This window comes from Oikopleura dioica, chromosome 1 (genome assembly GCF_907165135.1).
Source record: "Oikopleura dioica chromosome 1, OKI2018_I68_1.0, whole genome shotgun sequence".
Taxonomy (NCBI): Eukaryota; Metazoa; Chordata; class Appendicularia; order Copelata; family Oikopleuridae; genus Oikopleura; species Oikopleura dioica.
In genome coordinates this window covers 13131622-13158053 of record NC_137291.1, presented here as the reverse complement: position 1 = coordinate 13158053, position 26432 = coordinate 13131622, and the positions used below count along the sequence as shown (strand labels likewise).

At 42.2% G+C, this 26432-nt stretch overlaps 1 protein-coding gene across 1 annotated transcript; it reads right to left on the bottom strand.

Moving 5' to 3' along the window:
* Positions 1–1586: 1586 nt before the first annotated feature.
* LOC145695760 (gamma-tubulin complex component 2-like) lies at positions 1587–26432 on the bottom strand. The gene is made up of 18 exons (XM_081772777.1): positions 26223–26432; positions 25891–26095; positions 25537–25796; positions 24900–25214; positions 24782–24855; positions 22204–22388; positions 19069–19257; positions 18711–18809; positions 10298–10449; positions 9195–9295; positions 7806–7936; positions 7664–7704; positions 7536–7619; positions 7029–7107; positions 5627–5710; positions 3705–3844; positions 2270–2395; positions 1587–1808 (listed from the first exon to the last, which is right to left on the bottom strand). Exons 1-18 carry the CDS (start codon positions 26430–26432, stop codon positions 1692–1694), a joined length of 2592 nt encoding a protein of 863 aa, XP_081628903.1. The 3' UTR covers positions 1587–1691.

Genomic DNA, 26432 nt, shown 5'->3' with positions numbered 1-26432 from the left:
AATTTCTCAAATCACCAGAGAAGCGGATGAGCCAATTTAGTGTCTAAAATTTGAATTGATTGAGGCTCAACGAGGCTATTATTAGACACCCTATTTTGCTATTTTCGATGAGAAAATCTATTTTCCGTTTTTGATTGCGAAAAGAGCAGAAATGGGTTAAAACGTCTAAAATCGTCGACGAGCGTCTCTGAGCATAAAAGAACACGGAGAATGCGCGGGGCAACACCTGCAATCTGCTTGCTTTGTTCCTCCAGACATGGCTTGACTTAACGATGTATTCGAAACCGTCTCAATTCTCCCAACTGTCGAGGATTTTTGACAAATTTAGACCTAGCTTGCCCTAGAAAATCAGTTAAAGAATTTCGATGCTGATAAAAGAAGACCTTAAAAACGAGTTTAATAGTTTTTGCTGCCCATAAAGTGGCCTTAAATAATGATAAAAATCAGATTGAGAGTTTCGTTTTATTAACTTCATAAAACGTATCCGAGCGAAGACTTTAAGTGCTTTTAAGGACCCCCCCCCCGTCATGTTTGACGATTTTCGGGAATCGATTCTCTGAGTTCTGAGGATCATTTTTCATTATTGTCGTAAAATTCTATTTCGACTCTTTGACCCTCAAAATTGACTTTGAAAATCACGATTTTCGGGCTTTTTTAGCTAAATTTGCCCATTTTTCGGCCGATCACCCATCTTCAAACCATATTTTCTTAGTGAAACCCTTAAGATATCATAATACATTTGATGCGGTGCCCTAGACAAGGGTCTCAGCTAAATTTTCAACAAAAAAAAATTTTGATCAGTTAAGGTGATCATAATGATATCCATGTTTAAAAAATATTTTACCTTAACTTATCATTACGACACCCTTAAGAGGCCTATGAGCTTGTTTTCCTTCTGGTTCCCTAGAGCAGCTATCGAGCTACAAAATACTCAAAAAATATTTCAAAAATCTTAAGGGGATCAACCCGATATCCCTGTTTGAAAAAGTCATTATCACATGACGGAGGGGTCCTTAAGTTGATGAAAATCCCGTTGATTTCTGTTAACCAGGGTGGGCACAGATTCTTTCTCAGACTCGGCGAATGACTTCCATAGACATCGATAAGGATAAATCAGACGCGGGAGTGGTCACTTTCCCATCGTCTCTTTTGATGAGAGCCTCTTGTTGATATCACCGCAGACACACTCTCTCTCTCTCTCTCTCTCAGCTTCATCCTATGCGATCTTAGTTAACCTCCTACCCTAGGCGTTTTAATCGTGAGAATATGACGAGCGGATCGTGTAGGAACGGACTCATATTATCACTAAAAGGCTTCTGCTCAAAATGAGAACTGAAATACAAAATTCTTGAGTTCATTACAGGGTCAGGAGAGGTTGTCTTCGAGAGGATACCCCTCTTTGAGATGCACAATCGAACAGAATTCCGAGGCTAGCTTGAAAGACCAGAGTACAGCTTCCTTTTTTCATCGCAGAAAGGACCGTCTAGCTGCCGGGCACTGCTGATTACAAGATGCCTTACAACACCTTACAGCAATAAAGATTAAAATTCTTGAAAGTCTTGAATCGCTCTCGCGGTTATTTCCGTTTACTGAATCTTTTATTTTATTTGGAATGTGACAGTAAGTGAAAGATAAAGCTGACAGTGGTAGGAATGTGTAAAAATTGAACTGAGTGAACGAAACATGTTGGACTAAGCTCGCGTCGCAGGGAAGTGACCGTAGTAGCGGTTGTAGTCCAGCTTGAGAAGGAGATTCATGATCGAATCGGACGTTTCTTTCGTTTGAATGTTCTCCAACTCGACAATTAGCTGAAACAGTAATTTTAGCATTCATGTGATGGGCAGCGGCGCAATCTCGTAATTCTGTTTTTAAAATAGACTCTGGACAGATATGAGATCTTAGACCGCTATTTTTAAACCAAAGGTGTTTTTGCTGAATTGAATTTCGTCTAAAATGTAGCATCAAAGAAATATGTTTCGAGCAAAAACAGTTTTCCGTTCCAAAATAGTCCTTCCTCCTCCGTAATGCTTCCGATTCGGAAGTTCCGAATACGTTGGTTTTTAGAAAAAAAGGACGTGGAGTTCGCCCGATTATTGAGAGTTTTGACCGATGTATTCACCAGCCTAGGTTGGATCAGGAAATTGCGCTTCCTTTTTCTTGGGGTTCGGTCGGACTCGACCGCAAAACGAATTTACCGACACTTTAGTTTTCCGTACTGTAAGAATAATGAACGGTCGTTTCGTGACCTTTTCGATCGCATTCAACTTACCCTTTTGATCTTGTCCGAGAAGCTCTTGTCGTGAAGACGAACTTGCTCCTGGAAGTGCTCCCCAAATAGTCGCTCCATGCTTTCGTCAAAATCGGTAGTGCCAATTAGTGCAGAAAGCTGCTCAACCTGAAAGTTCAATGCTAAAGTTTCTGAGATGCTGTTCACGTAATTTTGACGATCGTTAAAATAACGACTTGTTCACGAGGAATTTTAATGGCGATACTTTTTAGGTCGAAGTGGAGCAAGTTCAAAATTGCATCATTGTAAAAAATAGACCAAAAAAATAATCATCACAATGTCAGACTGTAATTATTACTTCAGAAAGACGCAAGTTAGTTAATTTTGAATAAGATCAGCCCTCAATCCTAATACGGGTTATGCTCATTATTAGACAGGGGTGAAAATTGATGGAAAATAGGTTCTACAAAAATAACCAAACTCAATCTCAGCGTGTAAAAGCACTACGTCTTCGATGATGCTTGTTATCAGCTAATCCAAATTTGTAAATACTTAGTAGCCAAGGATTGGGCCAAATAGTTTTAAAATGCGAATGATCATAAATGATTTAATTGTACCTTTTTAACCAGTCTATTTTTTACGCCTTTGAGTTATTTCATCTTACATAACATGCCGTATTCATCAATTACCGAGAAAGTTCACGAGTAGGAAGAGAATTTTGACTGTGAAAAGGGGCGATCAAAAATGTCCGGGACAGTTAAAATTAGCGGCGGATTGCTGACAGATGGTCTGGGCTAAGATTGTAGAAAATTTGAGCGAATGCTCAGCCTTTATAAAGAATGAATGTTTCACATTCTCCGGTAGTGATTCTCGTTCGTTATTAACGCGGGTAACTCCGGAAGATTGTGAAGCGGTGATTTCCGGGATGAATGAGAAGATCCGCTCAAGGTTTTATTGATCAAAATCAATTCTCATTAAGGGGGTAGAAACAGCTTTCTCGATTTTGGACTGCTGCTACATAAAAGAAAGTATAAGATTTATTTATGTTCACGGAATTTCCTCATAAATGTTCCTAGAAAAAGGGTTGAGCTTAACAAAAATGTGAATGAAATTTGTTTAACTATCAGGGGACTCGAGATATTCGTGTTTGAAAATTGGCGAAAATCGAGAATTTCGGAGAGATGAGCTGCTTCTGAGCCCGCTTACTCAAAAATTTGATGACTAAAACCAATTTTGAGGGAGATGTTCCTAGATCTAAGATGTATCTATCTAAATATGAAGAGAAAAATTGAAAATGTAAGATTCTCTTGTCTGTAGCGCTGGTCAAAAATCGTCTTTTTTCGAAAAAAGCTGTTTCTACCCCCTTAAGAAAAAGATCTAATGGCTTTAACTTTTATCAAGCCGCTTGATTCAAGCGCTTTAAAAAAAGAGCTGTCAGGCTTAATGCCCTTGAAACCATGGTTGAGTCGGAACTTACCTGAGCAAAGGTCTGATTGAGGAAGTTGACGAATTGAGATACAACGAGCAGGATCTTGTGAATGATCCGGAAGATGTCTTTTGTCGACAGCTGGCCGGAGCGGAGGCAGTTTTCCAGAAAGCGTGAGTGCGCGTTCAAAACTAAAAAAGACCGTTATTTGAAGAGGCAATAAACGACCGACAAATCGGTAAAAAGAAAAATGTGTCAACGAGCTGGTAATTATACAAGTTTCTATTTATGGACTGGCAGAAGCGTGACCTGCTATCAACTTGAGTTTAAGAAACCCGAGTTCTTTAAATCGTTATAATCTACTATCGACTGTGTGAGGATGATAAGTAAGGGGAGCAGTAATAGGAGCTTTGCTTAGCCCCTAATACCTTTTATTGCTTCATGAACTGGTCGCATGTCTCAAGCCACGCGATTACTTGTACATTTGCGCACTATAACAAGTTTCTTTTACATTCACACCTGCTATCTGCATTATGAACCCTTTTAGAACCCGAAAATCGCTGATGAAATCGACAGTCTTGGTGAATTTTCAGCGGTTTTATTATTTTGAAATCGGTGCCGGACCGCCAACTTTGTCCAGTGCGTCACCTCTGCGGTTAAACTGGCTAATCGTTCCATGTTTAGGTCAGTGTCCTAAACAAAGAGATCGATCACCAGCCTAGCGACCTAGAGCGGGGAACAAATGAGACGAAAAGTTTATTCCAAACTCTTGTCATCAGAATCAAATTCTTGGATCCAAACGCCAGTTGAAAATATCAAACAAAAATCAATTTTAATTTGATCTAACAAAGTCTTGATTCTACAACGGAGTCATATCATAACACCACCGCTAGAATATAGAATGGCTCGAAATCGAAGTCAATTTTGAATGCTTAAATAACAATGACTTTCCTTGTATCAATTGAGAATTGGTTACAATGGTGCAGATGATGATAAAAAGAAAGACATGCTTCGCCAAAATACGATAGGCGCTCATCAATTTTCATGTTCTATAAATAATATCACCACATGTAAGATAATTGAATTTGTTCGCAGCTGGAGTTATTCTTTAGACTTTTGAGTTTTGTCCTCAGTTAGCCGGCAACCCAACCCCTGAGCGGAAAGCAAAGTTTTACAAGAAACACCGAGTACTAGCGAAATTGGATAAGGGCAGCTTGGATATTTAGGCATTTTTTCAGTGGCTGGCGAAAAAGCTTATAAGACCTCAGCCGTTTGTTTTTCGACTTGGGTTTCAACAGACCCAATGTTTGTCTGTTCAGTTACTGTCTTTTCCAAAATAAGCGGAAAAGAGGGTCTGCCGAAAGGTTCGACTTCAGCTTTTTTTTTGTATTGTACCGGAAAATCTTACTTAACAAACAGAAGACCAATTGATTGGATTAACCCCGTTTGGCAGCCAGACCGATTAACTTTAGTTTGATCTTTCCGTTTGTCGGAATTCGTTAATCGTTAACAATATTTGATATTTACTCTGTTGACGATTTCCGACATTGTTCACGAAAATAAGCAATGTTATGATATCAAGCCATTTCTACTGTGGCTAACAGACACATATGTTTTTACGGTAAGGAGGAAAACGAGCATTGTTGAAAACAGAAAAGTTGTTGTGCACGAAAACCGAAGGATGAACTCTTTGCTTGGAAATTAAGTTTCTGTGTCGAGATAGCTGCGTTTACGGTTCAAAAACAATATTTTGTAACCAGGGTCAATTGTCAGTTTTATGAAACTAATGAGAAAACTATTTGGACGACTTTTTTTATGGCGGCTTAGTAAACCGTCATCAAAAATAAAGCTAATAAGCTTATCCTTTGACAACAAGCATAAAATCTTGATTTAGAAAGCCTTCTCAAAGCGATCATCATCACTTCCGGTGAGCATCATAGTTGAATAAATTACACGCGACAGGTGAAAATTACCTTCATCAACGTTCTGAACTTTTGCCAGCGTTTCCATGAATACTTTCCACTGCGGTTCAATGACGCCAAAGGTGATGTAGGACTTTTGAAGCGGATAAATACAGAATAAAGAAAGGTGTCTATTTATAAGACCGAGTCCTCAGTAAAAACGTCCGTAGAAAAAGTAAGCCCGACAGCTCAAAGCTCCGAAAGTTCTTGAAGGTTAAGTGAATATCGTTCGAACTGGTGAATGTCATGTGTCACATGCCTGATCAGAAAGGAAGGCAGGAAGCCGCGTTATTCTCCCCGCCCTGTTCTATATCCGCAATCCATTAAACCGATCTCCCACGTGAAATTTCTTGCCCGCAGTAATCTCCGCATATAAGAATTTTCAGTATTCTTTAAGCTTCAAAAGAACGTATTTTCGGACGGTAACAAGCGTAGAATTGCGCGAAAAACGTGGCGCTAGAAGTATATTTGCCGAACTAAAGGATTTTTTCTACTAAAGTAAATTTTATAGTAGCGGCGAGTTGACCTCAAATTGACTAAAAATCCTGGTGCGGGAAGAAAACCGCCAGAAAGTCGACCTCAACATTGGAATCCAACTTGGACCTTTTTTTTATAGAGTCCGGTAGTAGAAATTGTCAGCAAAAACGGAAGCTCCTCTTACTCAGAGTCTCTTCTGTCAGTTGTGAAGATTATCTAGCTTCATAGAAATCCTTGTTTTCACGAGAAATTCGAGAAATTATCAACAGAAAATCAGGTTACAGTAGAAAGCGCCTGTATCAATTTACTTTGGAATTGATTTCACGCCTTTGCCACATGGAGAAACATCATCCACGTGACATCAAACGAGCTGCAACTACTAGATTCAACGAGATTCCTTAAATCCTGAAAGTCCCATGTTGAATCGAATCAAGCCGGACAAACAGAGCAAAATTAAGGCAAGAAAATAGAAGGCGCTCTCCTAGGTGATCCGTGCCCCGCTCCAACGCGGTAATCTTGCCGATACCTTCAGAGCCACGACCTGCTGTGAAAATAAACCAAAAAAGGGGGCTCGGTGAACTTTCACTCAAACTCAAATTGCTATTTTTACAGAAGAACGTAACTAAAAGATCAGATGATTGATCTGGGCAATGAGCTTTGAAAACGAGATTTCAAATTTCATTCATAATAAAATTATGGATAAATGAGGATCGAAAATGAAGATCAAGGGGCAAATAATTCCAGCGGTAGGAAAAAAATTAACCTAGCGCGAACTCCAACCGCTCTGTTGCTGCATAATCCGGGCTGAGAATGTCAAGTGTGAAAGAAGCAGGTCACGTTTGACGCTCGCCAAGCGCCGTTTCTAACCCCTTTAGTTCCGCCTTTCTGAACTTTGGTAATTTGAATTTCTGCTGCTTTCTATCTATCCGCTATTCCTGAAGATGTTGAACGAAGACGAGCATTCGGTGGCGGAGAATGAAGGCAGCGTGGGATTTGTCATCGGCCACTCGGAAGCGCTAAATTAGAACGATTAGAACTTTCGCCAACGAGAGAATTATGAGATGATTACTGCTAATGCCCCGCTCTTCTGAGTCATCCTCCTTATTGAGGATGTACACTCATATTTCCTCCTTTCTCCTTGTCAGGGTCCTCAGCCCTCGACTTTCTACAACAGGGGAAGAAAATAAACTCCTGGTGACGTCAAACGAAGCAACCAAAAATGCAGTGTACCTGTTATAAACCCTTGAATAGTGAGAACCGCGAATGAGAATTTCAAGAGCCACGGGAGCGAAATTCAAAAATATTCTCGTCTCCCGTCAAAAAGCGGCAGTCATCAAATTTCGGAAAGAGTAAAATAGGGTCAACTTATGTTGAGTCAAGCAGGGTTAATGAGTGTAGAAAACAGGTTAAAAATGGACGGAGAAATAGAGTGAAAGCATGTTACCTTGGTGAGTTCTGATGCATATCGCCATGTATTGTTAAGAATCCATTCGATGTACTTAGTATAAAAGAGAAAGCGGAAGAGGAGCTGAATTTATATGTTAACGAAGAAGTGATCACTTTCCAAAGAACCTGGTACGGAACAAGCTGCTTCCGGGAAATGATCAAGCTGAGTGGCCACTTAAAAGGGCTCGATAGTTTTTTTTATCCACGAGAAAATTATTAAAAAGGGTCTGGCGCAGCAAGAGGCTACCTCCGTCCAAAAATGTTTAAGCCGATTCCTTGACAACATAGTCGAACGAGATGGCTTCGAGACAGGATAAACCTTCATCCGTTGGGTTCAGCTTCTTAACAGCCGCCGTGTCTTTTGAGTCGATACTGATGATTCGCATCAGCTGGGTTATCTGTATTCTGGGATCGCAAAAATTTTGTTAGAACTATTTGCCTGGGTGCGAAATTCGAAATCCAATTACTCTCTTGCTGTTATTTTTCTCCCACAGATTCGGGGGCGTAAAAAAATTTCCTGGTAAAGCTGCTCAATTACAGTCAATTTCCGAACGCGATTGATACTGTAACTTTCTCAATTCAAGTTTATTCGAGTATTTTTCTGTAGTGGTGAGACTTACTGGAGCCCGAAATCGGCCACCTGTTGCATAATTTTCCAGACAATAAACTTACAGTTATACAGTAAGAAAAGCGCGCCCAAAATTAAACTAAAGTATAAAATCAAACTCTTTCCAAATTCTCTGAAAAATGATTATTTCTTATCTCCAAATAAACGCATGAAATTTGATGTTTAGTAATCAAGATAGTACTTGTCTAACTTTCTGCGTACGATTTTCGTTTCGCTTCCTAAAGAACGTTCTACAAACGAACTTTTACGTCTTATCTTGGCGATAAGATAATGTAATATCGACAAAATGCGCATTTGGAAACAAGATTTGATCACAAGACAAAGAATACCGAAAAAGGCTGAGTGCCGATGCGTGTTGAAACTGGAACATGTGATATCCACCGTTTATCGAAGCGCGATAAAGAAATAGCGGGCCTAGGCGAGAGCAAAGCCAACCGCTTTTTGCGCAAGAAGCTTTGTGCTATCAAAAAGCACGATAACGTAAAAATATGTTACGGGGAGTAGGGATAATGCCATCTCCGGCAAATACTCGCACATAAACCCAATTGGTCAAGCGAGTACCCACTTATCAATTTTAAGGCGACAGATAAGGCAAAAATCCGCACTGAAATTGGCTGTTTTTCAAAACTCCTACAAGATGCCGAGATTATTCTGATTTACTCGAAAATGGAAATGATAAGAAGTGAAACCGTGATAAGGAAATGAAACAGGGCTTACATTTTCTTAAGTCTATTTAAAATTTGCCATGAAAAGGGACCTAATAAAATGTCCAAAGTCCGTTTTTTATCATCAGGAAAACCAGATCCGAGACACTTATCGGCGCGATAAAAGGATGGTAGAACAACACGCTGGATCGGTGGTGGTGTCCAGCAGACAACAGGCAATCCGACAATTTCGATAAGGGCTTAATTGACGGGCAGCAAAACAGGCAGGTGCCTGTTTCCGCGGTTTATCGAACTACCACGATTATAACGGTTTAGCAGGGCGATTTTCGCCCCCGTTCAAATTCTTGATTTGCGATCCCGAAGCAGGTCAGTGGGCGCTAGTACGATGCGCACGTCGTCTTTGTACAGATCCCGGTCGGCAGTTGAAGTTCTGATGGCCATTTCTAGCGACGCTTGTAATCGAGACTGAAAACAGCAAATTTAGTTACGACTTCAAAGAGTTTATCAAATAAACTCCATTTGGCTTCGAAACAATTAAATCTATTTGATTTCTTTCGAAAAAAATACACCCCTCCCTTTTTCGATTTGTCAACTTTTCTGTGCATCCGGATCAAAAAAGGGAGGAGTAGCAAACATAAATAAAGGACAATATAATACAATAGACGGTTTTCTAGCGCAGAATTTGAACTTAGCGACTGTAGTGGACTGATATGTCCAATACTTGCCTGTAAGTCTTACCAATTCAAGAGCAAAAGTTCAAATTCAGCGATGTCTCAAAATTTCATTAAATTAGCTTCAAAATCCTAAAGCAGGTCTCCCGGACGAAATGTGTCTCAGTGTGACTTTATTTGATTGAATAAATTCGTCGGGCGCGCCCAAAATATTTTTGTACAGAAATGGCACGTATCCGGGTGCGCGTCGTTTGCTACGGTTTGGGGGGTTTGCGTATATTTCTACGATGCGTATATTTTTACGGTGCGTATATTTCTACGGTCAAAAATGAGTCATAGGGACCGTAGCAATTGACGCACAGTTTAGGTGGGCAAAAAGCCGGGTCGGTTTTGTCGGTTAGGGTTAGGGTTAAGCTATCTGAGTCGGTTGGAACGAGTGTCTGGTCGGTTTTCCTTACAAAAGGATGAATAAGTATCATACTTTGACAATGCTTATTGCACCAAGGCTTAAAATTTTTTTCCTTCATATTGTTTTCATTTTTGTAAGCGGAAACCGACCAGACACTCGTTCCGACCGACTTAGATAGCTTTAAATTCTTTTAATATTATTAATAACCGACAAAACCGACCCGGCTTTTTGCCCACCTAAACTGTGCGTCAATTGCTACGGTCCCTATGACTTATTTTTGACCGTAGAAATATACGCACCGTAGCAATTGACGCAACCGTAGAAATATACGCAAACCCCCCAAACCGTAGCAAACGACGCGCACCCCACGTATCCTTCATTTTTTACCTGGACAGTTTTAGAAACGGGCCTCCGCAAGTCCTCATCAGCCAGGTCGATGAATTGGTCGAGAAAATCGCTCTGGTCGAGGAGAAAAAATCGCTTTACCGACCGCAGCCGGCCGACGAGATTGTAGTCTTTCATCAGCATGTTCACGAGCACTGGAACATATAATTATTTGACGCTTTAATTGTTTTCAAATTCATGCATCTTGTAAGCGTAAGTAACCGATCAAATTACGACGGATCAATTTGTAGTCTCGCAATTCGAGCGGGAAGTTCAGGGTTCCCCTAAAATCCCCGAAAATGAAGCACCTGCAGAATTACTCTTGAGATTCAATTCAACTTGAAAAAAAAAAACCTGACCAAAGATTGAGTGACTAACAAATCAAGATGAAGTTCTTAAAAAAGGTCTTCGTCCAATCAAAATCTTCAAAATCGGGGCTCGTTCAATCAAAATCCGGACAAAAAGCCTTCCTGAAAGCAAAGAAATGCGATGGAAGGGTAAGGTCTTATTGTGCATTTTTGAGTTTCCTGGATTTAAAAAATGTCTGACAGTAAGTCAAGGGCTTATCTTATTCTTACTAGAAAAGATTATTCAGTAAGACAGGAAAATAAAGAAGGACATGGAACACAGTTTCCGGATCAGGGCCGAGGCAGGCCGCGCCATGCCGGAACTAGGACGGTGGATCAAAGCAGAACTTAATTCGCCTTTTAGCCGTTTCCGAACGAATGTCCCAACAATTTCAACATAATCGCGTTTGTCACGGGCGGGCTCGGAGGTTTAGCTCGAACTGTATTTCCATCTCACTGGCTTTAAAGTTTGCCAAAGTTCCTAGCTCGCCTGATGCTGATTTTAAAATTGGCAAAAATTTGTTAAGCCAATCTCAAAATCACCTTCTTCTAGTTCTGATTATACAATACGCGTCCAGCTTTGTTCGCAGCTGATTGTTTTGCGAATAAAAAGAAAATAAACGAAATCAAAATTTTTGAAAATTCTAGTGCGCAGTGCAGTGCGCACGTGAAACTACTACTCTCTCTCTTTCTCTAAACACTAAGTCAGAGAAAGAAACATGCGGCGGATTTTCACGCCTTTTCAAAAGCTGAAATTATGAAAATACGAAATCCAGCTTGACCCGGTGCAAAATCAAAATAACTGGTTATCCCGCAGTAGCCCTTTTTTGACCCGCTGGCTGCACGGGGGCTGCGTTTTTTCATCGAATTTTTCGATCGAATCTCACTGAAATATACACAACTTCTGATAAGAGCTCACGCTCGCTAACACGAAAATATGCTTCTACAAATAAAAAAATGAAGAGCTACGGAATATTCTCTCTAAAAAACATCAAAAGTTTCGGGAGAAATTTCTTCACCTCTTTTCTTTTTACAGGTTCTTATCATCATCTTTCAAAGATTTTTTCTTTCTTATCAGAAGGTTGTATATTTTAACAAGACGATACGTACCCACCTGGGTATTGGAACGAGAAGTATTTGAGTTCAAATTTATAATCATAATTTTAAAAATCGTAAGGCGACGAAAACTCATTTCAAAGTTCACTGATCATTCATTTCGTAAAATGATAGAAAATTATGAGTCGGGAGTGGGAGTGACGTTAAACATCCCTCGAGTGCGGGCTCTTGAAATTCTATATATAAATTATACTTTTCTTTAGGCTAACTTTAGTAAAGTAAAAGCACTTTTTAATTCAGTGACCATCCCTTCCGACGTAAACACTTTACAAAAAGTTGAAACTTTTTGTCGATAAACAAGCACTTTAGTGCATTCAAAACTTTGTCACATACTTAGGCTTCCCGCACCTTTTTCTATTTTCCAGGTTCTCTGGCCGAATCTAACCAAACTTGCTGGACGTATGCATCAAGACAAGCTATGAAAAACTGCACTAGCCGATTTTTCGAAATGAGTCTCTTTGACACCTTTTTTGGGTGTTTTTTGACGAGAAAAAAGCACTAAAGTGATTAGAAGCTGATTAGAAGTGCCTTCCCACCGGGTCAGACATTCAAGAGTACCCTTGGAAGAAAGCTAAGGGTCGATTCTATCGACACACCAAAAATTGGTTTTGCACCTTGATGTTATCAGTAGTATCTGATGCCTCAAAGTTGACTGAAATCGTCAGATACGAAAATTCAAGATTTTCAACTTTTGATAAACGCGAGCTATGATGACGTTCTATAGCTCAAATTAAAGCTTATGAATCACTAAACTCACTGAACCGGTTTTACCTAACCAGCCGGTCATTCTAGCGGTTTACCGCGGTTAAACGCTTTTATTGAATATTTTCACTCAAAAACGAAATAAAACCATGAAATGAGTCAAACCAGAGCCTTCTGGTGGTCAACTTGAGCTAACCGGGGCGAACCGGACGGTTGATAAGGCGGTTCAAAGCGGTTCAGGCAGAAAAATGATCGAAAATACAGCAATATGCACATGAAATTGCTCCTTATTACAAGACAAACATTTTGAACATATTTTTGAACCGAAACAACAAACCATGTGGTCGATAAAGCCGTCCGATGCGGTTCATCGCGGTTCATGCTAATAAATAGTCAGAAATATGGCAATATGTATATCAAATTGCTTCTTTTCTGAACATTAACATTTTTGAAATATTTTCGAATCGATCAAGCTAACCGAGTGGTCGATAAGGCGGTTCAGGGCGGTTCATCGCGATTCAAGATCAAAAATTTAAAATTGTAAAACAAGAAAAATGATACTTTTTCTATTCATTGCGCCTGTAGGCGATGATTGTCAGTCCCGTCTCTTGAAATCAGCAAGGTTAGGGGCCAAGCCGACCCGAAGGGGAGGCCAGTCCCGTCTCTTGAATTAAATTAAGTAAGGGACCAAGCCGACCCGAAGGGGAGGCCAGTCCCGTCTCTTGAATTCAGCAAGGTTAGGGACCAAGCCGACCCGAAGGGGAGGCCAGTCCCGTCTCTTGAATTCAGCCAGGTAAGGGGCCAAGCCGACCCGAAGGGAGGCCAGTTCTGTCTCTTGAATTCAGCAAGGTAAGGGACCAAGCCGACCCGAAGGGAGACCAGTCCCGTCTCTTGAATTCAGCCAGGTTAGGGGCCAAGCCGACCCGAAGGGAGGCCAGTTCTGTCTCTTGAATTCAGCAAGGTAAGGGACCAAGCCGACCCGAAGGGAGGCCAGTTCCGTCTCTTGAATTCAGCAAGGTAAGGGACCAAGCCGACCCGAAGGGGAGGCCAGTCCCGTTTTTTGAATTCAGCAAGGTAAGGGACCAAGCCGACTCGAAGGGGAGGCCAGTCCCGTCTCTTGAATTCAGCCAGGTTAGGGGCCAAGCCAACCCGAAGGGGAGGCCAGTTTCGTCTCTTGAATTCAGCCAGGTTAGGGGCCAAGCCGACCCGAAGGGGAGGCCAGTCCCGTCTCTTGAATTCAGCCAGGTAAGGGGCCAAGCCGACCCGAAGGGGAGGCCAGTTCTGTCTCTTGAATTCAGCAAGGTTAGGGGCCAAGCCGACCCGAAGGGGAGGCCAGTCCCGTCTCTTGAATTCAGCAAGGTAAGGGACCGAGCCGACTCGAAGGGAGGCCAGTCCCGTCTCTTGAATTCAGCCAGATTAGGGGCCAAGCCGACCCGAAGGGGAGGCCAGTTTCGTCTCTTGAATTCAGCCAGGTTAGGGACCAAGCCGACCAGAAAGGGAGGCAAGTCCCGTCTCTTGAATTCAGCCAGGTTAAGGGCCAAACCGACCCGAAGGGGAGGACAGTCCCGTCTCTTGAATTCAGCAAAGTTAGGGGCCAAGCCGACCCGAAGGGAGGCCAGTCCCGTCTCTTGAATTCAGCCAGGTAAGGGGCCAAGCCGACCCGAAGGGGAGGCCAGTCCCGTCTCTTGAATTCAGCAAGGTAGGCGGCCAAGCCGACCCGAAGGGGAGGCCAGTCCCGTCTCTTGAATTCAGCAAGGTAAGGGGCCAAGCCGACCCGAAGGGGAGGCCAGTTCCGTCTCTTGAATTCAGCAAGGTAAGGGACCAAGCCGACCCGAAGGGGAGGCCAGTCCCGTCTCTTGAATTCAGCAAGGTAAGGGACCAAGCCGACTCGAAGGGGAGGCCAGTCCCGTCTCTTGAATTCAGCCAGGTTAGGGGCCAAGCCGACCCGAAGGGAGGCCAGTCCCGTCTCTTGAATTCAGCAAGGTTAGGGGCCAAGCCGACCCGAAGGGGAGGCCAGTCCCGTCTCTTTAATTCAGCAAGGTAAGGGGCCAAGCCGACCCGAAGGGGAGGCCAGTCCAGTAGTATGGTAATGGTGCCGAGGCGTTATCAACCTAAACAAACAATGCGTTTATGTTTGCATTTTTGTTTGCATACATAACAAGGTTCGGGGCAAACATACAAATATTACTCAACGTGATTTTCCCTTTTCAAAAAATTAATACTCAAACAATTTTTCCATTAAAATTTTTCATTGCAAAATGCGAAAAGAAACCGAACTGCTATCGCAACCATTTTTCATCCAGCTCATCAGAAGTGAGTTCTTGAAACGAGGTCACTTTTCCTTCAAAACTCGCTTTGGTTTTCACTCCTTGTTTTAATCGACTTCCGATCATGTTGGTTCAATTTATGTCACTATAAGTCGTTCTGACAGAATAGAAAAGCTAAATGCTGGAACTCGCGCGCGTATAAATGCCGAATTCGGACATTTTACTTATCAAAAAGATAATTCTATCTGCCTTCGTCAAATTGGATGGTCTAAGAAGGCCATACCATTTATCAATGGTGAACTTGCAGTCACAGAGAATGTGTTCGCTCCGCGCCTGTCTTATAGAGATTTTCATGGGTTAAAAATCCAACTGTTCAAGTATATTATTTTGTTCCTTCGTGCCTTCATTTGCTTCAATTAAGATGTTCTCAGACGTAACTATTTGCCTTATAATATTTTCTTGGACAGAAATTATTGAGAATCATCCCCGAAAGGTTTGAAGACAAAAAGGCTCATTTACACTGCGAACAGTTCGGGTAATCCCGAAACATTCGGGATCCCAAAAGGGGTTAGGGTCAGCTTTGCCCCTAACCTTGCTGAATTCAAGAGTAGGGAGTTGCCTCCCCTTCGGGTCGGCTTGGTCCCTTACCTGATTGAATTAAAGAGACGGGACTTGCCTCCCCTTCGGGTCGGCTTGGCCCCTTACCTTGCTGAATTCAAGAGACGGGACTGGCCTCCCCTTCGGGTCGGCTTGGTCCCTTACCTTGCTGAATTCAAGAGACGGAACTGGCCTCCCCTTCGGGTCGGCTTGGTCCCTTACCTTGCTGAATTCAAGAGACAGAACTGGCCTCCCCTTCGGGTCGGCTTGGCCCCTAACCTGGCTGAATTCAAGAGACGGGACTGGTCTCCCCTTCGGGTCGGCTTGGTCCCTTACCTTGCTGAATTCAAGAGACAGAACTGGCCTCCCCTTCGGGTCGGCTTGGCCCCTAACCTGGCTGAATTCAAGAGACGGGACTGGTCTCCCCTTCGGGTCGGCTTGGTCCCTTACCTTGCTGAATTCAAGAGACAGAACTGGCCTCCCCTTCGGGTCGGCTTGGCCCCTTACCTGGCTGAATTCAAGAGACGGGACTGGCCTCCCCTTCGGGTCGGCTTGGTCCCTAACCTTGCTGAATTCAAGAGACGGGACTGGCGTCCCCTTCGGGTCGGCTTGGCCCCTTACCTTGCTGAATTCAAGAGACGGGACTGGCGTCCCCTTCGGGTCGGCTTGGCCCCTAACCTTGCTAAATTCAAGAGACGGGACTGGCCTCCCCTTCGGGTCGGCTTGGCCCCTAACCTTGCTGAATTCAAGAGTAGGGACTTGCCTCCCCTTAGGGTCGGCTTGGTCCCTTACCTGATTGAATTCAAGAGACGGGACTGGCCTCCCCTTCGGTTCGGCTTGGCCCCTTACCTTGCTGAATTCAAGAGACGGGACTGGCCTCCCCTTCGGGTCGGCTTGGCCGCCTACCTTGCTGAATTCAAGAGACGGGACTGGCCTCCCCTTCGGGTCGGCTTGGTCCCTTACTTAATTTAATTCAAGAGACGGGACTGGCCTCCCCTTCGGGTCGGCTTGGCCCCTAACCTTGCTGATTTCAAGAGACGGGACTGACAATCATCGCCTACAGGCGCAATGAATAGAAAAAGTATCATTTTTCTTGTTTTACAATTTTAAATTTTTGATCTTGAATCGCGATGAACCGCCCTGAACCGCCTTATCGACCACTCGGTTAGCTTGATCGATTCGAAAATATTTCAAAAATGTTAATGTTCAGAAAAGAAGCAATTTGATATACATATTGCCATATTTCTGACTATTTATTAGCATGAACCGCGATGAACCGCATCGGACGGCTTTATCGACCACATGGTTTGTTGTTTCGGTTCAAAAATATGTTCAAAATGTTTGTCTTGTAATAAGGAGCAATTTCATGTGCATATTGCTGTATTTTCGATCATTTTTCTGCCTGAACCGCTTTGAACCGCCTTATCAACCGTCCGGTTCGCCCCGGTTAGCTCAAGTTGACCACCAGAAGGCTCTGGTTTGACTCATTTCATGGTTTTATTTCGTTTTTGAGTGAAAATATTCAATAAAAAGCGTTTAACCGCGGTAAACCGCTAGAATGACCGGCTGGTTAGGTAAAAACCGGTTCAGTGAGTTTAGTGATTCATAAGCTTTAATTTGAGCTATAGAACGTCATCATAGCTCGCGTTTATCAAAAGTTGAAAATCTTGAATTTTCGTATCTGACGATTTCAGTCAACTTTGAGGCATCAGATACTACTGATAACATCAAGGTGCAAAACCAATTTTTGGTGTGTCGATAGAATCGACCCTTAGCTTTCTTCCAAGGGTACTCTTGAATGTCTGACCCGGTGGGAAGGCACTTCTAATCAGCTTCTAATCACTTTAGTGCTTTTTCTCGTCAAAAAACACCCAAAAAAGGTGTCAAAGAGACTCATTTCGAAAAATCGGCTAGTGCAGTTTTTCATAGCTTGTCTTGATGCATATGTCCAGCAAGTTTGGTTAGATTCGGCCAGAGAACCTAGAAAATAGAAAAATGGTGCGGGAAGCCTACACATACTTCAGTAGACTGAGGCCATTTCGCCGTATTTTCACAATAAAATTATGGCGATTTAAAAAGACTGGTTTAAAAATGGAGAAGGCCTCAATTGACTCTGTCTCGTGCTTCGTCGAACGCGACCAAAATTGTGATTTCGCGAAAATACTGCGGTCAGATTACAGATCGCCCTGTGTTGAGCAATTCATGCGCCTCTCCCGTGCTAATAAGACACGACTTTCAGGTATTTTGCAGAAGAGATGAAACTATAATAGACCCTCGAAATTTAGAGCAAAAATAACCAACAAAAAAGGCTCAAAAACATCGGAACATCATGACTTCTGAGTCAGTTCCTTAGCAAAACCCTCGAATAACTAATAAAACACGTCAATCGTGGCAGACCCACGTGACACCTCGCACCCCGATAGAAGGTCCCCGAGCTCGTCAATGGTCGAAAAAACGCCAACTCAGAGATTCATAAGTCTGGGCTGTTTTTTCGCCACTCAGAATTCTCGTGACTTCGCCTGGTGCTCGCGCAAAAAGTGACGTCACTTCAACACCACTGGTTCCAACTCACTCCGCTCAGCATCTTTCACGACGCAAATGTCTAGCTTTGCGACGACAATTACGAAAGACTAAGTCTTAGTCAGAAGTTAACTTGAAAGAAAGAAACTGCTTTCTACCAATTTATCCGATCAATTCCACTTCAAAACTCCGTTTTATCGAATTACCCACTTCGCCATTGATTGACAACAATAACAACTTAATATGAAGCTAGGAATAGTTCCATTTTTGGACAATTACAAACATGAAAATAGACAAACTAGAGCTTCCATCAAACAAAAATAAAAAAGATAATTACATTTTAATTCTTCAAATTGCTCTACCTTCCATTTTCAATAATCAGATTCGGACGTTTCAATTTGACCAAAAGCCTTGCCAACTAAAAACGGCAATTTTCATCGAAGGTTATATTTTTCTTGTTCGCGATTGAATGCGTGAAATAGGGCAATTGCTACAGGTGCCCAAGTCGAGGCATCTTAATGGCCGAAATTTGCGGTTTCCGCGCACCACAAACCCAAAACGAAGAGTAAGGTAATTGACGAACATCTGTTGAATCTGTTCAAAATACCAGACTTACGAATTTAAGGATTTTTGCTCTACAAGTTCGCGAAAGTTCAACTTCTCCTTTGAAAAGAAGTTCATAATAAGGGGTTCCCCATCAATATCCCAATTTTCAGACTGATCACTTGAATCCCTAAAATTCCAGTTTGGCAAGTAAACACTGACTAAATTGACCAAATCCTGATCAAGTCATTTTTGAAGAACATGCAGGTGGTTAGCAACTGATTTATCCAGCAGGGGAATTTAGGGGATCCCCGGGATACTCACATTGAGACGAATGGTTGTAACACGTGTTGATGGGCTTCTCCAAGAGTCGCGGATTAGCGAGGTACTTTAGCAGCTCGCGGCGGTGCGCAATGTCGTGACTTTAAAAAGGGGGAATGAATTTGAAAGTCCCGGATTTGCAATTCTCAAAAAACATATTCATCCCCAAGATACTGGCCAGATGTCAGCTTTCAGTAAAGAGGAGCCTTGGGTACTAAGATAAATCTACTACTCAGCCAAGAGTCAGCGCGGGTGACTGATTCAGTGAGTGACTGAGTAGTAGTTCTACTACGAAAGCGGCGGCGACACGGGCGCTCGTTTTTGCGCATTCCTCTCGCTCTAGGAATTCATCCCCCTTTCCCACATTCTGCCACTACGTTTAGATATTTGCCCGTTTTGAGGATCTTCTCGGCGTAGCCCTCCAGAAAGCGCGGAATGCGCTCTCGCACCAGCGAAGCATGTTGCTCCCAGTAGCTCTCGTGATACTCAATCTGTAGATTTTCCTTTCCATGATCTTTTCTGATCGTCACCATGAATTCTTTGTATTTGTCTGTGCCGCCGGTTAACCTTTTGCTTTTTAATCGCGTCCTGACAGTGTCTACGCGCCAAATTCAATAAACATGTCATTAGCGTAAATCCAGTGAGTGCTGGTAAACGTGATATTTTTTCAAAAAATTAAAGAATTAAGGCGAAAAAGGCCGATTTCATCAAAATTGTCGCTGTAACGACTTTTTAAAACATGCCATGTCGGGTCAATTGACTCAATTCCTAGGCGGAGTTGTTATCTAAACCGGTCGGAGGAAGTCGTCTATGATGGGTACTCGATTTCTAGCGCTATTCTCACGGCTTCCTGGGTTTAATTTGAGTGTCATCAACTTTGTCTGACCCGACCTTTTTAGACTTTTTTCGAATTAGAAGGAACATAGTAAGATAGAGTTCTGAAATTTTAAATAGTCGAGAGATGCCCTTAACAACAGCGTTATCTAGACACTTCTCTATTATTTCATCAAAGAAGTTAATAAAATAGGTGGTGGTCTAAACTTTGAAGTTCTTACGTGCGATAAGAACTTCGTGTGGCCTAAACTTTGATCGTTCCCATGTGCGATTCTTTGAGAAAGTGGCCTAAACTTTGATTCTTCCTATGTGTGAAAGTGGTCTTAACTTTGAATTTCCCCTGAGGCGCTCTGACTAGTTCTATGTGTGTCATCACCTTGAATGAAAAACGTAAACCTTATTGGTCTGCATAAAGCGTAGTGGCCTTAGCGGGCGGTGCTCTAGTCACCGATGGCAGAACCGCCTCCGGGGAAATTCAAAGTTTAGGCCACTTTCTCAAAGAATCTCACATGGGAACGATCAAAGTTTAGGCCACACGAAGTTCTTATCGCACGTAAGAACTTCAAAGTTTAGACCACCACCTATTTTACTAATCAAATTTTGCATCTTAAAATGATGCAAAAAATCAACAGAGGGCACGACGGTTTGCGCCGGAAAAGGCACCTCACTACTAAAGCTGAAATTATTTGGCGACAAGCTCAATTGCGGCTCAATCGTGTTATGATCAACAACCGGTGAAAACTCGTCAAGTGTCTATTACTATGCTCTTGCGCCACACGATTCTTGATATCACGCTATCAACAAGTGAATTTCTGTCTATTTTTGTACAAAAATGAACACCAACACCAAATCGCTTGGAATAAGAAATCTAATTGGAATCTGCTATACTCATCATAAAAAGTATACGCTTATCAACGTCTAATTTCCAACAATCATAAAATTTGAACCACCAATTGTCATTTAAAATGTCATGTAATACATAAAAAGTACTTTGGAATTTCATGAGGATTTCTTCCGACAGTTGTCATTTCTATTTCAACGACTTCGTGGCTATTTTCCATTATATTACTTTTTTATTAAAATAAGCATCAGTATTTCCGGTCTACAAATCTAAAATAAAGCAGCACTTATTATTATTATTGCTAAAGAAAATATTTCGCAACATTGAGCAAGACGAGCTCGGAGTAGTAGCAGGTGAGTCAGCACGACGGTATGCCTGATCGCCCGCGGCATGCTCCACCACCATCCCGATCAGATCTACTCGGCGGCGCCAAGGCCATCCCATCACGGAGTCACGAAGCACCACCACGCACCGAAATGCTGAACGGAGCGCTAGTGCTTTTTTCTACTCCACCAAAAAAAAAGAAAAAAAGGAAAGGTGGGCTGTAATCATTTCCCGCTTCATCCCACGCTATCTCTAGAATGACTAGGCTAGGTAGCTGTAGATGAATGTGCGAGGATGAATCACGTGATGGAGAGGACATTCTTGATGCTGTCATGTTCAAAATTTGACAGATAGACATGAAAAACACCTTTTGGGAGCACCAAAATAATGCTCCGCCAAGGTTGTAAACTGGTTACCATGGAATGTAAAAATATTGCTGATGTCGGAATAACAAATGTCTGAAAAAACATGTTCCGTCAAAGTACCGTAAAGGCACAATTGCGAAATGATGTTTTCCAACTTCGTTTTACCGTCGTCGTAATTGACCAAGAACCGTCAATATACTAACGAACGAGAAGTGTTCCGACTAAACATCATTTACAAAATAGATAAAATTTAACGAAAATACCAGGGCGGCGGTACAAATCGACAAAAATAGCGTTCATATTAAGGAGAATCTTTGTCAAATTCTAGACCAATAAGATGTCCGCATTCCGCCGTTAGACCAATCAGGTTTTCGAAAAAAAATACTCGCAAACATATTCTACCATACATTTTTCCCCGACATGGCAAATTCTAGTTTGTCCTTACAACTAGAACGTTCTAGTGAATATCCTATTATACTCAACCTTACGACTTGTAAGAGCTAGTAATTTGATGTATTTTCTATAAACGTAATTAGAAATTTCCTCAATCGTCAAATTCAAGTTGAATGGCCGGAAAAAATATAAATTTTCGGCCTTCGAACAGCCATAACTCACGTGATACTCTTTGAAACCAGATGATCCAAGTATCAATGGAAAGCTCAGATTCTGAGGATTGGGGGAAAGCAAAAATTTTTCCGAAAAATCGGTTTTTGCTGATTGGCCAAAAAATTAAAATATTAATTTTCGTCATTTAGAATCGATTTTTTTCAAATTTCTTTTCTTTCCCCCAATCCTCAGAAGCTGAGCTTTCTAAAAATATATCAATCACGTGATTTCATCATCTGTCACGTGAGATATGGCAGTTCGTAGAAAATTCATGAAAATGGCCTCAGAATCGCCCCAGGCTATGAAAAAAAGTTTTTTCCAGGTGTTTTCTAGAGTTTAGACGATGACGAAAACGGTCAAGATAATGATTTATCCCCAAGTTGAAATTTTTGTCAAAATTGAAAATTTATATTTTTTCCGACCAATTCGAGTTTATCCCAAAACTTGTTTCTGTGTTTTGCCGAACAACGATTTCGACAATTCGGAAAATGGCGGAAGGAAGAGGAAAAAGGGTTAAAACCGGTGCCTTGCAATTCGCCTTTCTGCATCCACTGCGCAATCATCGCCAGGTAGGGTTCACACGCGGCGGCTGTCAAATTGAAAATGATCCGCTGCTCCGGATCGCCGGCAGAGTTCTCCGCCTTCTGATGCAAGATCGTCAGAATTTGAGCACCTCGAGAGTTAGAACGCGCAATCGTCTGGCAGATATCGCTGAATAAAACAATGAACTTTCAGCGCAAAATTAGAAATTAAAAGTTTTCCGATTCTTTTCGAAAGAATTTTTCCAAACAAAAAAGCTCAGATTTTTAAGGCAGAGCAAAAAATTAAAAATTAATCCTAAAAAAAAAGAGTCTAAATCTTAGACTCTAAATCTCATCGCTCGAGTCCGCTTTAAACCTTTTTCCGTGCCTTGTTTGTTTTATGCTTACTTTTCACTTTATGCAAAACTATTCCCCTGTCCTATATTTATGATAATTTGCGTCAATCCAAGTCTATTTTTCAGCATTTCACCACGTGCTTGAGCATATAAAAGTAGACAAAAACATTCTCAAAATAGAGCTGATCAGCAATTCTGCTGAATTTAAATTTGAGAATTTCCGTAAATAGAAAATAGAGGCCTTATCCTAGATTCTCAAAATGGCAAGAAAAAGGTTAATTTCGACCGAAATTTAACTATAATCTCGCCGCTAGAAAATAACTAGAAAAACGCAAATAAACTCGAGAGTTGTTCGTTTCTTAGTCAATAATTTGACTTTTTATAGAAAAATATCAACGTTTAGACTTTGCTACCGCACGATTAGTTGCCTGTAGAGAGCTCAAAACGGCTGTGGTTTGAGGCGAACTTTAGGAAGGTGCGAGGAAAATGTCAGGAAAGGGGCGCACATGATGGTTCGCGAACGCAAGTATCCAGCGTCCCAAAGTTCTTTTCTCAGGTGGAAACGGTCGAGAAAGGAACATAAAGGTTTAAATACAAATATATGCATTGCGAATTAAGGACTTCCTTGGCCAGAAAAAAACGCTGAGGTCGAATATCTGCATGCAGCTTTCACCTCCCTTTCATAACCTTCTAACGTTACTAAGTATCCACAGCCGGAGAGTCGCGTTCTACACTTGGTCCTTATGGTGGAATTCAAGTAATTTCACCTCCGTAACCGCACCATCTTTTTGAACTGGATACTGGGCTACGGCTGTGCATTGAATTTATTAACAGCCCAACGGGAAAGTGCCTTCAACCGCAAAAACGAAATGCGTTTTTTCTTGATTTTGAAGCAAAGTATGAAAAACGGGCCTGAGTGGTTTGGACTTTAGGTTTAGCCCTACGGATCCGCCTCAATTATCCAGACCAGAGTTGGTAAAAAAGTATACTTCACTCGCCCTTCAGAATGAAGTATACTTCATGAAGTATACTTCAGGGCGTTGCAGGGCGTTGAAGGGCGTGAAGTGTACTTCCGCCCTTCCCTCTACTTCAACCGCCCTTCCGCCCTTCACTCTACTTCAATTTGGTTCTGTCGGCCATCAGAATCCATCCGCCAGAATTTTTTCAAATTTTGCGCTTATTGGCTCTCAGGCGCCATGATTTAAACCACGCTGATTGTGGCAGATGAAGTTGCAGCTAAAGTTTTCGATAAGAACCGATAGCTGAAGTATACTTCAGCGCGTGAAGTATACTTCAGAGCCATTTCGTACTTCACCGCCCTTCAAGAATGAAGGGCGCCCTGCAGATTTTTGAAGGGCGGGGGGAAGTATACTTTTTTCCAGCTCTGATCCAGACTACGATGTAGACAAGCTTCATCCAAAGACATGTCAGTAGCCGCCCTATTGGTAGTTCCCACAATGCACTTTTGTGCGAAGCGACCCCCAGGACGGACTCCAACAAGTTGAAGAATCGATTCGGTGAATTTCACAGCGGTGACAGGTGAATGATCAGTTCAGACCCGAGTCTAGACGCTGCTGCATAAATCCTCGAGACCCCGGAAAAGAAATTAACGAGTACGTATTTCTTTGACAAGTTCGTTTTTGTTTGACAAGATTGATAAAACCGGTTATTATTAGCTCTCTACTGCTCTTTCGGAGGAATCTCGAAAGAAAATCGAAAATTCCTGAGGCGGCAGGTACAGAAAGAGAGATAGGGGCACTGTTAGATATCGTCTGATGATAATATTGCAGCTGCAGGGTGCAAATTCTAGCCGCAGCTGACGCTTCTTCGGCCCGAAGCTGGTTCAAAGTTCGAAGCTAGTTTTTTGCGGTTGATGCGAGAGAGAAAATTATTCAGCACGGGGGAAATACGACTCTCCAGAAAACCGAATGCCTGAATCACTAATCAACAGACGGGGACGCCCCTTTTTTCCGAAAGTTCGGATAATTAATTCGCATGAAATTTTTCCTCCCCGCGAAGAACTCAATAACCTCTGAAGCATCTACTGTTAGTATCGAAATAACAGAAGTGTTGCTAGAATCCTAAGCCTGACTCTGTTTTTCTATTTTGTTGGTAATGATGCTTTCCCCCATCGGAATCAAGTTAAATTTGATAAATTAATTTTGCGTTGCGTAAATACCTATAATGCTATGAGTTGCTTAGATTGAGCGTTGGGACTTTGCGTTACCTGATAATTTGAACTTGGCGTAGTACGCTTCGCAGGTGACAATTGAGCTGGTGTAAGTTGAGTCCGGAGGTAATCTGAGTTTAATTATCTAACGCGCGAATTCTTTCATCAAACTCACATGAACTGATTCTAGCTTGACTATGTTGTTCCTAATTTCTTGGACGTAATTTGAAAGCTCGGCGACGAACGCATGGGCTACCATTCCGAAGTTGTGGAGGACGTATCTTTCGCTGAAGTTGAGCAAAACATGAAGAGCTGCAGCGACTTTTAAGGGCTCGACTGTCAGTGAGCGGAGGGAGATGTTGATGCTCGGGTCGAGCTCGTATTCTGGCGGCAGGATTCGATGCTCTTCCGTGCTTTCTTTCTTCATCCAAATGTAGGTAGCACGGCCTCCAGAGAGGATGCACAAGAGGTCCCTGACCAGTTCGGATTCCTGAAAGAATTGCTTTATTCATTCAAAAGTAATTGTTTTGAATAGCTTTTTTAACTTTAGTAATGGTGCCAAAAATTTAAGCCGTTGTAATATCGCTTTCGCAGGAAGAATAGTTCAGTCCTTCCTCGTTTCTCGGCGAACAAGTTAAAGCCAGATATGTCACGGGAGATTAAAAAGGCGGATTTGTTTTAAGGAAAAGGCTCTTCAAGGAGGATTGGTTTTTTAGGCTGACTGAATATCAACTTTTTTCTTTAGTAAACTGGCGCTCGTCTTGAATAAAAATCCCCGATAATACAGGGCAGCTTCAAGTTTTGTACAGTACCTGTGATTCAGTAGGAAGCGCACCAATCTGCCCAACCGGTTTGTTCTTGTACTGCTCCAAATCGGGAATGTGACGTGATCTCCAGATCGCGGGATATCTTATGTCACAGGTCGACGGTTCGTTCGCGTGAGCCTTCATCCTCTGAGCTTTGACATCAAGAAGAGTGTCTGCCGATACCGCCGAGTCACCTTGCTCAAGCAAGTTTGTTTTTGAAGATTTAGGCGCTTTTGAACGGCGGGATTTTCTAGCGGACTCTGAAACGATTGATGAATTTGATATTCTTTATAAAAGAGAATCAAGGTTGGTCTAGTCTTTTCTTATAGACTAGGGAGATCTAAGCAACTTTTCCTGAAATCGTCTTCTGAATAGCCTCCAAGTCCATGTTCCCGATCTCCTGCTTTTCAGTTTGCCTGACTCCAGGCTTCACTTTCCCGATCGGAACCTTCCCGGCGTCACCAATGTTCAACGCATGGGCGTGGAGCATCTTTTTTACTTTTTCGTCCTTGCATACATTTTCCAGTATAAACACCAGCCCGTCGAGGACGCGGACATTCTTGCTCTAAACAGAAAAAATAACTGCAAGGTCGTGGGAATGAACCTTGACGGTTCAAAATTGAAGTGAATGGTAAAAACTAATAATTTATAGATTATAACCGAGCATGAAGAAATATTCTTCGAACGTCTACCTTGAGTTCATCATAAAGATCATTGAATTCGTGCGGCGAGGATGATTGCGAAATGATAAACCTTCTTGCTTCTTGTGCCGGCACTTGCACTGTCACATATCTCGTCCTGTTCTTGTTGAAGTTCGAGGCGATGTTGTCGGGTTTGATCGCGCTCTTGAGGCTCGAACACACTTGCGAGGCTAAGTGATGTATTTTGAACTCATCCGACAT